The sequence below is a fragment of the Rhinolophus hipposideros genome, assembly GCF_964194185.1.
Source record: "Rhinolophus hipposideros genome assembly, chromosome: 7".
NCBI lineage: Eukaryota > Metazoa > Chordata > Mammalia > Chiroptera > Rhinolophidae > Rhinolophus > Rhinolophus hipposideros.
The window spans coordinates 93,579,265-93,591,704 of NC_138053.1; the positions used below are offsets into that span (position 1 = coordinate 93,579,265).

General features: G+C 38.6%; 1 protein-coding gene and 1 pseudogene across 6 annotated transcripts in view; one reads left to right on the top strand and one right to left on the bottom strand.

The window, feature by feature from the left end:
- CTNND2 (catenin delta 2) overlaps positions 1 to 12,440 on the top strand; it is an 840,835-nt gene that overhangs the window by 291,854 nt on the left and 536,541 nt on the right. For all 5 annotated transcript variants that reach the window (XM_081054244.1, XM_081054243.1, XM_081054241.1 and 2 more), the window contains one exon: positions 9,264 to 9,376. In XM_081054244.1, the coding sequence (XP_080910370.1) occupies positions 9,264 to 9,376 (113 nt within the window). The remainder of the gene's footprint in view (positions 1 to 9,263; positions 9,377 to 12,440) is intronic.
- On the bottom strand, positions 2,386 to 3,968 carry LOC308500235 (pre-mRNA-splicing factor SLU7-like; annotated as a pseudogene). The gene has a single exon. The product of its transcript is annotated as a pre-mRNA-splicing factor SLU7-like (transcript).

A 12,440-nucleotide genomic window follows, 5' to 3' on the forward strand; every position in this document is an offset into this window, starting at 1 on the left:
ACCTAGCCAATGATAATTTAGGCATTTAGCTCACAGATAAAATTATAACTTAGGACGTCGTCCTTCCCTTAAAAAATTCACAAGCTAGGAGGACTACAAATGATTGAACAGATAATCATAAAGTAGAAGGATGCAGGTATAAACTAATTATCACTGGATCACAAACAATAGTACTGTGTACTCTTGAGAGTGTAGATTAGAATGGTGGGCCATTAACGGAACTTAGACCTCTGTTGCTCATTCATAGATTTTCCTTTCACATTTAACTTAACTTAGCAAGAGGAACGACTTTTCCTGAGGCTTCATCAGGAAGAAGCCTGGAGCCCTCACTGCCACCCTATCACATTCCGTGCCACTTTTGTGTTCGCCCTCATGCCTGCCGCCATGCTGTTAGCATTCGTGAAGGCTTTGCACAGGACCACCATGTTGTGTCTGGGTAGCTGCTGGCCCTCAATGTTCCTTCCTCCTCCAGGAGGAGAGGTTGACAAAGAAGCCTCTATGCCTGAGCATGTATAGTCCACACAAATGGCCTCCGGATATGTTTTGGGTTCACCTTCCCACTTCCAGCATGGGGAGTTTGAATCTTAAGTCACTGGAATCTTAAGTTACTGCAGTCAGATGTACACTGCAGAAAACACTTTGTCTTCTACTCTTGAGCATCTCATCCATCTTTCCCATTCTCCACTTCTGTCCAGTCCCCTTTTCCATTCTCTCATAGTGGTGAAATCATGGCAAATCTATTTTTACTTAATTCACTAGGGTTTTCCCTTTCTCAAATCTAACTTGTATGACCCCATCTGATGCTTATGCCAAAATGGTAAATTAAATATTTGTGGAAGGAATTGATGAAACTGTGAATACCTGTGTTCTGATTTCAGTTTTCATACTGAGTTAGATAATCCCCCACAGAAGATTTACATGCTTTTATCCATTTGAAAGTACTTAATAACACCAATTAATTAAGCCAGATTAATTATTAATTTAGTCTTTTTAGGAAAACTGTATAAAGCTATATGCTAATTTTTCTTATAATCCTAATGCATTATGTGACATAACAATATGCCATTCTAGGACGGAAAATCATTTAAATCTAGCTCCTCATAAATTTTAATGAGATTTGCTGTTATATCTTCACTACTTTTATAAATTTTTATGACCTCTAAAACAATACAATTTCCACATTATGGAGAGATTCAGGTCTAGCACTACTTTACTGTTTCTTAAAGCTTCGCTTACCATAGTGTGTCCTTTGTAATCCACCCATAAAATACCAATTTCTCTGGATGGTTTCTAAATAACATTTGTGGCTATTTTTTTAAAACAACTTTATTTAAGTATACTTATATAAAAAAATCTGCCTATATTTAATGTATTCAATTTGGTGAGTGCAGATATATACATACACCCATGATAAATTTTACCATAATGAAGATAATAAACATACCCATCACCTCCAAAATGTTCTTGTGTCCCTTTGCTTTTTTCTGTTTTTTGTGTGTGTGTGTGATATGAACACTTAATATGAAATGTACCTCTTAACACAATTTTAAATGCATAGCACTGTGATAACTATATGCTCTATGTTGTACACCAGATCTCTAGGACTTATTTGTGTTGTATAACTGAAACTTTATACCCATTGAATATCAGCTCTCCATTTCCCCCACTCCCTAGCCCCCTGCAACCACCATTCATTTCTGCTTCTATAATTTTAACTATTTGAGATTCCTCATGTAGATGGAATCATTCAATGTTAGTCCTTCCATAAGTGACTTATTTCACTTAGCATAATGTCTTCCAGGTCAATCCATGTTGTCACAAGTATACAATTTCCTTCTTTTCTAAGGTTGAATAATATTCCATCGTGTGTGTGTGTGTGTGTGTGTGTGTGTGTGTGTGTGTGTGTGTTTATCCAGTTGTCTGTTGGGTATCTTAAATACTTGGCTGAAAATGTCTTATCTATTGTGAGTAATGCTGCAGTGATCATGGGGGTGCAGATCTCATCTAGACCCTGATTTCAATTCTTTTGGATATTCACCAAGGAATGCAATTGCTGGGTCATGTGGTAGTTCTAGTGTTAATTTTTTAAGGAATCTCCACACAGTTTTCCATATTGATTGTGCCATTTTACATTTCTAGCACCATTGCACAAGGTTTCCGGTTTCTCCACATCCTGGCCAAACTTGTTATCTTTTGGGTTTTTTTTTTAAGACTTCTGGAAGCTTTACTAAAGTCAGGCAGTGAGATGAATGGACACTGATTTTTCCACCTACCATCATCAGCAAGAAGCTGGGAAGAATAGAACCTCACTGTGTTTATCTTGGGTGACCTTCTGTGACTAGTTACTCCTGTCCAAGGAAAGAGGCCATGGGGTCATCTGACGTTTCATTCCCTAGGCCTCCATTTCTCCTCAGTGGGTTCCCTAGTTTCATGTATGCCGTTACATGGTTGCTTCCTCATCAATCTGCATGAGTTCCTTGACACCATAAAGGTGGGCCTCCTCGTTCGGCGCCTTTTTCAGTTTTTCATGTTTCTTTGTCATCACCTGAACTGCTCTTCCGTTGCTGCTGCTGCTTCTTTTTCTCCTCTTTTAGTTTTTCCTGACGCATCTCCATGAGGGTTTGAGGTTTTTGCACAGATTCTTCTCCAGTTATTTTTTACAATACATTCCTCTGAATTAGCACTCTCCTTCCCACCTTCTCCAGTACAGTAGGAAGACTTGAAAAAAGAGTGACAGCATTGTCCCCATTGGCGTTCTTGCCTGTAAGATCCCCAGAGAAGCATGTGAGTGCTCCACATAATCTTCCATCTGAGCTAAAAGCAGTTCAGCTGGAGGGGCACCCACATGTTCTTGGCCGTCATACTTTTCCAGGAAGCTTTCATTCTGCTGTTCTTCGAAGTTTTTATTTTTGACCTTGAAGAACTTCTACAATAGCTCTAGTTTTGTAGAACTGGCCTGCAGATGAACTTCAGATCCCTTGTCATAGGATTCCCATGCAAACAACTGTATCTGAGACTTTGAAGTGGTGTCACCCCTTCATCTAACAAAGTTATCTCCCGAATAGCTCACTTCATCTACATTTTTTCCTGCACTGGCTCAGGGATTCTCTCGTCACTCTAGTTTTGGGATCAGAGTAAGCAGAATTTGGATGTAAATTCTGCGAATATTTTGTAATATCTTCTCGAATCCCGAGATTCCGAACAGTCATCTGTCTCTTAGAGTCAAAGTTCTGTCCAGTATGTCAGTATCATCTGCATATTTATCTGTATCCTTGTCTTCACTGCTGCGATCTTCCCTCTGAGAATTTGGTTCCTCTTCTCCCCACTGGTGTTTTAGAGAATTAGACTGTTCCACTGATTTTGCTGAGGCTAATTCTTCTCGGTGCTTCTGGGCTTTCAGCATTTGTTTTGCCAGATCAACATTGGCATATTCTTCGAGAAGGTTCATGTGTTCCTCTGGATTGCAGCCATTCCTCTGATCCCTCTTTCCATCATCGTCAAGCACCGGCTGAGATTGGACATGTTCATCTGGAGTGATACCAGTTCCTGGAAATTTTGCTCCAACTCGCTTAGGTCCCTCAGAGCAGTCTTTCTTTCTATGTGTCATGGCCCCACGATTTTCCCATGCTCCTTTGCAGTCCTTAGTAGTTATAGAATCCTCTTTCACACCCCTCATTCATTCTCCATTCATTCTCCAGATAAGCTGTACTGCCGCTGTGGTCCCTAGTGCTTTAAAGTAGGTCTTTTTGATGGATTGATATACCATGGCACTGAAGAAATATACTGAGGGGTACGATTGTTGATGTTGCTTCCTTCTTCATCAACTTCTGCAGGAACATTACCCAGTTTTCCCTGTTCTTCTAGTTTTTTCTCCAGTCTTTTCTGGTCATCTTTATTTTCTCCAAATTCATTTCTTTAGACCCCAGCAAGGGCGCAGTATTAACTGTATCCACAGCTGCAGCTGACATGGTTGTCTGTAGACCCCAAACCATTGGACAGAAACAAAGCCAATCTGTCAATGTTTACTTCCTGTCTTTTTTGTTTTGGTTTTTGGTGATAACCATCCTAACAGGTGTGAGGTGATAGCTCATTGTGGTTTTGGTTTCCATTTCCTGGATGATTAGTGATGTTGAGCATCTTTTTCTGTACCTATTAGCCACTTGTATATCTTCTTTGGAGAAAAGTTTATTCAAGTACTTTGCCCATTTTGTTGTTGTTGTTGTTGTGATTACTCACTATGGAATTGTATGAGTTTCTGAAGTATTTTGGAAATTATTTACTTTAAACATTTCCTCCCCTTCCATAGGTTGCCTTTTCACTCTGTTGGCTGTTTCTTTTGCTGAAAGGAAAGGAAGCTTTTTAATTTCATGGAGTCCTATTTGTGCTTTTGTTTCCTGTGCTTTTGTTTCCTGTGCTTTTCGTATCATATCACTTTTGGTAGCCTGATTGGTTTCACCACTTCTCCACTGAAACTGCCCAGGAGAAAGTCATACTGGTGTCTTTTGCCCCGTGATTATTCTTCTATTTATTTTGTGGCTTCCCTTTATGCTTCTACCTTCCAAATCCACATAACTTTCAAAAATCTTTCTTCACTCTTTTTCTCATCTTTTTTTTTAGTCTCACCTTCACTGAATTGATATAATATCACATATTCACTTACAGCCAGTATTACAAATTTTTCTGAATATATTCCCATGCTTTTATGTTTCCAGTGGATTTCTTAGGTAGCCACCTGGCCTTATTAGGAACATCCCTTCTTGAATGCTCCTTCACCTCAACATCTCTAAGAAATCCAGGAAATTACTCAGTCCTGGGAGGCCTTTCCTCCATCCAAACATCAGACAAGTTAGAACTGGAGAAATGCTATTTCTCACCCACACTGCAGTTTGAGTGTCCCCAGTAGAAGGGAAGCTCATTCACTGTTGTGACGGTGTCCCAGACAACACTCTTGAGGCCATAAGGTCAGAGGAGTACCCCAAGTTGGAGAACAGCAGTTTCAGCTCTTCTGGTTACCAGTTCGAATGTCCATTATCAATTCCAAGCACAACATCACACCAGAGCCTCCTGAAGTTCTTGGAGTTCCCAACCCCAATACTGTGATGTGGTGAAAACAGCCCTCCTTATGAGCCGCAGGCCCTTGGGTGGTGGTAAGGGACGCAATGATGACTGTAGTCTGAGTGACAGTGCAGTAAGGAGCTTCAGGAGCTGGTCTCCAGAGTTCATAGGCATCAGTGTATTGAAATAATGAGTCTTATTGTGAACAGGAATGACAGCTTACATTGGCATCTTATGTCCTCTACATTGATGGACCGCCGTGGTCTCTAAAACAAAAGAATTAAAAATATTGGGAACATTTAGTCCATCTAATATTAATTAGTTTCTTCAACATCCCCCTTCTCCATGTCAAGATCTCCTAAGACGTCATCCTTGATCTCATCCTCTTTCCTGCTTTTGAAAGAAGAATTTCTGTTCTGGTTAAAGCTAATCCTTTTTACCTTAATTACTTTAACATTTTAGTAAAGTGAGGAAAAAATAGGCGCTAGGAAATAGTTTCGTGTTTACGCAAGATAATACATGTAAAGCACTTACAGTAGCTCAGTGCACTTACATTTACTTCACAGCTATTTATTAAGCACCTATTATATGCCAGGACCACACTTGACACCAGACACAGCAGCAGCCCAGCAGGAAAAGTTTCTGCCTTATACACTGTCCTAGTAATTAAGCACTCAATACTAAGTGCCCGATAAACATTTTAGCACCCAATTTTATTATATCTTGTGTTATTATGTTAATAAAGTAGACAATTTTAGATGAAGAAGAGAAATTTCCTTGCTTCTTGAGGACTGACATTTACTATGCACTGCTTAGTGAAGCACAGAGGGACAATTCCCTTAATTACCGACTTGTTTCATATATGCGATGGGAAAAGGACACATTTATTGAATGGGCATTTTTAAAAGGCAACAAACTGATTCAATTTCCTTAATAAAGAAAATGTCAATTCAATTAAAAAGTCATCAGGCAAATAAAAGAAACAACCCAAAAGTGCCTCTATTTTTTTTAGAGTGTATTGTTGTTGTTGTTGTTATTATTATTGTTATTTTGGTGTAAAAACTTAAGTGCCCAGCTGTTTAGTAGTTCATTTAGTGTGAATTTTTAAATACGGTGGAAAACATGCATTTAAAAATCAAGTATGGGGGAAACATTGCTAATTCTTAAAAAACTTCTACTCTGTCTAGCTTCAGCAAAGACAGAGTAACAGGACCTGAAAATGCCTTCCACCTGAAATTACAACAAAAAGTCATACAGACAAAAAATATGAAACACCAGTTTTCAAGACACTGAACTGTGGGCAATGAGGGGCAGTAATTCCTAAGAGCCATGGAACATATCAGGTGAGCCTTACAATTACCCAGCTCACTGATTTGACTGAGTTTCCCCAAGGCAGTAGAAAAGGGGGACCCAGGCAGAGCCCAGAGGACGCCCCAAGTTGGGGAGACAACACTGAGTGTCCAGGAAGGTAAAGGTGGCTAGCATTTGCGGGGCAAAATAGAAGAAAGGCAATTGCTGCTTCAAAAGAGAACCCTTGAAATCTGCAAAGGGTCACCTTCTACCATTCCGTGGAGAAGTAAGCAGCTGGTGTGTGTAAGGCAAACACCAGGAGGGAGGCCAAGAACCATCCAAAAGGATGGCAGGAAATAGCACCAGATGCTCACACCAGGGCCACGAGTGTGTGCCTGACCCCACCAGCCACGCTGGGCAGCCCGTTGTTCCTGGGACTTTGAGTCTTGTCCTCTGGAGAAGCGTCATAGGCAGTGTAATTAGCTCTACACTAGAGGCCGTTCTGTTACCCCTAACAATCAAATATAAGACTCAGATGTATCATACTGCTTCCATGTAACTTAACTGTGCTCAGAAGAGAGCTCAAGATATTTGTCGGAATGTGACGATGCCCAGAACACAGGAAGGTGAAATTCCAAATGGTTCATATCCCAAGATCATAGCACGTGTGGAGAAGTAGACATAGGGTCCCTACTAAGGAGAAAAATCAATCAGTTGAAACAGACACAGATGCTAGAATTCACTAATCGGACATTAAAACAGTGTTTATATGTGTAGTCCATATGTTCACAAAGAATGTGAAAATCAAGTTGTTCAGCACCGGTGATAAAGAGAAAATCTTGAGAGTCAGAGAAAAAAGACACTTGTATGTACAAAGAGACAGAGATACGAAATACCTTGGATTTAGGGTCAGAAACAATGCAAGTGTGAGGGCAGTGGAGCAAAAATGTCTTTCCAAAATGAGGGCAAAATAAAGACTCTCAGGAGGCAAGTAGAAAGTTGAAAGGATTCATCACCCAAAGAACCATATTAGGAGAAATATTAAATGAAGTCTTTCCGACAGAAGGAAAATGATGCCAGATGGAAATACAGGTCTACACAAAAGGACGAGGAGCACTGGGAATTGTGCTGGAAAGGCAACTTGTGAATGAAAACATGTCTCCTGTCATCTCCCTCCCATGAAACTGAAATGAAGAAAAAATACAGTGAGTTCTCAGACAGTGTTCAACCAGCACACCCAGAATGCTAGCCCGAACCCAAGACGGATCATGAATTCTGACTCACATTGCTGCATGGTCTCACCATATTGGACTGTTTGTAACATATGCAGACATGCAGCAAATTTAAGTCCTTTACATAACACAAATAATGAATTTGCATGTACCTGTGAGGATTTTTGTATAATCTGCAGGTATTAGGTTTTTAAGGTGTTATCAACTCAAAGGTATGAGTTGGTTTCTTGTTGTATAGATAGACTGAAAATAAAACACAGTATAAAGCTTGGAAATGAAAAATCTTCTAGAACTTGCAATTTTTGTGGAGAGGTACTGCCCGCTGAAAGCAGTAGAACGTAAAGAAAGATGGGAGGCTTACCTGCACACAGTATGTTCAGGAGAGGTCTTGGTACTTATTTCTTACAAATAGTTTTTGCTGTCCTTCAGAATATAAAAGAATAAAAGTTTGATCTCGAACCGCAACATAGTCCATCAGTTTTAGTCCCCTGAAGGGAAACGTTGAGCTCACGCTTCCTTAGACTCCCTAAATAATGTCAACATAAAAAAAAAAAAAATCTTCTCATATGGGAAAGAGCAAGGGTATTTTTAATACATGTAGAGGACACACTCGATCCTACTTTTCAAAGATCTCACCCAAGAGTGTCCCAGGTTAGCAAGTAAAATTAACTCATCATTTCTGGGAAGACAAATCCTTGCAATGTTGGGAGATTTCATTTTCCAAAACTGACCTCAACTCTGTATTTCAGCATTCTTGTTTTTCCATTCCCCAAACATAAATGTGACGATAGTTTAAAAAAAAAAAAAAAAAAAAGCTAAATGTGACATTGTAAAAATGTTTCCTGAATTTTTTTAGTAAAAACACACGATTGGATATAATTATATTTATTTTAAAAACTTAGGTGTAAGGGGAAGTAAAATATAAAGACCAAATTACGGTGTAAAAATCTAGTAGTTGAAACAGCTAAGATCCTTGGCGTACTGATTGAATCATTTTTCATTAAAATTAATCCTTTAACAGTGGATTTCAGGCCACTGTGTAGAAGCATTCTTTATTGGTTTAATTGGCTGTTTTTAAAGGTGACAGAAAAATTTAAAGGTTATTCCCTTAGTAACTAGAGTGTAGAGAATACGTTTCATTGCCATTCTACTGAAATGGGAAGCATAAAGAAGTATGGTTTTAAACATTATTTTCTCCATTCTATAATATGTAAATAACATGAGGACCAATTTAGTATATAGAGGCAGCTGGAAGACCAGTAGGGAATAAACACAATACTCAAAAGGATACAAGAATGAATTATGTCTTTATTAAATTTTATACTTTTGGACAAGCATGTTAATATCTGTTGGGTGCTGGCCATCTTCTAAACGTACCACAGGCTAGTTTTTCATGGAAAATACTTCCTTTAGTCCTCCTCAACCTTCTGAAATAAGTATTGTAAACCCATTTTATAACAGTAGATGATGAAACCAGTATTTAGATTCCATGAGTGACACACAGCCCTGTCAACTTCACACCCCTCTTGGATTCCACCTGGATGTCCCTCACTTCTCAAGCTTGACATATAGGGAAATCAGATGTGCCTCTCGACCATGCTGTCATTTTGGTTGGAATTCCACTTCTCATAGAGATGATAGAATTAATCTTCTGGGTGTTTTGTTTTGTTTTGTTTTGTTTTCTAGGAATTACAGTTTGAGAGACTGACCCGAGAGCTGGAGGCAGAACGCCAGATCGTAGCGAGCCAGCTGGAGCGATGCAAGCTGGGGTCCGAGACCGGGAGCATGAGCAGTATCAGGTATGTGGGCCCTGCCCTCCCTGCTGTGCTTGGCGCCGCCAGGGGGAGGAAACGGTGCTGTTTATCTTCTCCTTCCAAACCTGGCCTTGGAACTGGAACATTCGATGTTGGATGTCAGATGTTGGAAAGGAATTGTAACCAACCTGATTTACGATGCTCAGGAGGTGTCCCAAATGGCCTGGTTTGTACTTCAAACTGTTAACACGATTAGTGCCTGTCCCGAATGCAAATTATGTATAATTTTATACAAAGGCGGCTTCTACATTTAGTCAACTTGCTGGCAAGCAGGAGATGCCATATCATGGTCTCCAATTTGGTTCTTTTTTTTCTAAATCATCCAGAGTTGCAGGTTTTGGAAATGAAAGAGGGAGTGTTTTGGTGTAACCTATAATGTTTGCTAATATGTGATGCTAAATTATGAAATTGCTCCTCGTGTATCAACCACACATGTGATTCCCTTGTGTAAAAATATTTCAAACCCATAGATAGAATAGATAGAATGATTGTTCAATTAGGGATTGGTTTGAGATTATGAAATGTTTAAAAACAAAGCAAAATACCGTCCCTTGACCACAGAATAAACTATCCACTTTAGAACCATGTTTTCATATTTAAAAATGGAAGTATGTGTGTGTGAGTGTGTGTGAGTATGAAGTGTGGATGTGTGGATGTGAAAGAAACATAAAGCTGTGTAAGACAACTTCCACTTCTCAGAAATGCGTTGTACTTTCCTGTCATCTTGTTCTATGTTGTGTTTTTGACATTACGTTTTTGGGGAACTGACTTAATTGACTTAAGTTACTGTAGCAAATAAACTCCAGCATTACAGTGACTTAACAATAGCAGTTCGTTTCTTACTCATGCAACAGATAGATATGCTAGCTAGGGGGCTACTTGCATGCTTCCCCTCCTCCCCTGTACAGTAAGCACAACCACTTCTCTCTCGAGAACCCTGCGACACTCACAGTCCATTGGTGAGAACCAGTCACATGGCCTCTTATAGATGAGAGTAGGGCAGGGATTCCTAGTCCAGGGGTCCACAGCCTGTCTGCTCAGGAAGCAGGATTTGGTGGACCCTTAGCTTACTTGCTGCCACAAAAGAAAGATCATTGCATCCATTACTTTAAAGTATTTATTGTAAGAGTAAATTTGTGGTTGGAATGTTTTCTTTTGGAGGAACCCTACCATTACATTAGTCTTTTAACATTGTTCTTTTATTTGTGGAACAGTGGCAAACCTTTAAATAGAAATCATGGCAACTTTATTGTTAGGCTAGGTTACTTGGACACAATATCTTTTTCAATTACAAAGGCTTGTTTGGAATATGTGGAAGCTTATCCACTTCTGTCTCCAAGTACCTCGGCTATAAGAAGCTGCAAGTAGCTAAACTGTTATCTCTTAAACTCATCACTGACTTGTCTGAACACCCAAATTAACGGAATCAGAATGGACAAGAAAAAGGAAAAGTGAATTGAGTCCACTTGAAATTGTGTTTAGAAGGTTGACTGGTTGAAGGTGGAAAGTCCAATGTAGGTAAAAAATAATATTTAGAAGGGTGTATTTTGTATTACTTCATATACATATTTGAAGAAATTTTTGTTATTGTTGAACACCTCGAAAGCTAAGCTAGTTGGGTTTTTTTAGGTTCATAAACAACATGGAATTGACACCTATTTTGCTTTGTGACCAATCATTTCCCTGTTTTCAGTTCATATACGAAATCTTTCTGTGTGATATTTTAGGATGCTGTACACTTTTTTTTTTTTTTTTTGTCCACCGCAAGTCCTTGGTAAGGAGCAGGTCTCGGGGACCGTGTTGTTTCTTGTGCCTCAATTCCCAGCTTCTCATTGGATCAGAAATGAATATTTTACCCAATGGGGATTCGTCCAGTGACTGGCCAATAAGATATGGATTGGGCTCTTACTCTTGAGAATGTGAAATAAGTGACCCCAAATCTGTGACATCTAGGGGTTGGCACGAGGGGATGGTAGCCATATGGATTGTGTGCTTGTGGAGAAATCTGTGTGAACAAAGGAGAAGTTCAACAGAGAGAGAGACCATATCGTTCCTGAAAGTCAAAGAAACCAGTTTAGTTATCATAGGACTAACTACATTAGTGATGTTGCATCTATGAGATTACCTTTTAAATTCTTAGAAAGCTTTCCTCCTTCCACATCTGATTTGATTGAGTCGATTTATTTTTATATCGTGCTTCCCCGAAAATAAGACGTAGCTGGACCATTAGTTCTAAAGCATCTTTTGGAGCAAAACTTAATATAAGACTCAGTCTTATATTATATTATTATATTACATCTGGTATTATATTATACCTGGTATTATACCTGGTATTATATTATATTGTATTATATTATATTATATTACATTATACTATACTATACTATACTGTATTATATTATATTATATTATATTATATTGTATTATATTATATTATATTATACCTGGAATTATAGTAAAATAAAACTGGGTCTTACATTAATTTTTGCTCCGAAAGACGCATTAACACTGATGATCTGGCTAGGTCTTATTTTCGGGGAAACACGGTAGGTCCAAAGTGTCTTGAATAGATCAGTGAGCTACCAAAGTAGATAGAAAAATCATCCAATGATAGTGTTTGGTTCTTAACACTGTATCTTGTAACCCTAGTTCACAGCTTATGACACAATTAATAATTCTGTGTTAAATGTGTATTAAATAATAATGTGAAGTACAGGTGACATTGCCTAATTATTTCCCCTTGCCATATACCTCTATAATAGCAGTCTCCATCAAGCTTAATTATTTTGTATTTTGGAAATCTCTAATATGTGAATCTGCATTTGAATAATACAAGCAATTTACTGATGTTTCACTGGAGAAGATCCAATACATAGCATCCACTGTTTTTTATTGTGTGTTTTTTTGTTTGTTTTGTTTTGCTTTTCACATAACCTAGTTTGCTCAGCTTCAGAAATGCACCTTTGAAAATTCAAGTCTTTATTAAGGGTGACAGACTAATCTAGGTAGCACATCAAAAGTATATTTAAACATAAAAACTAATAGAATA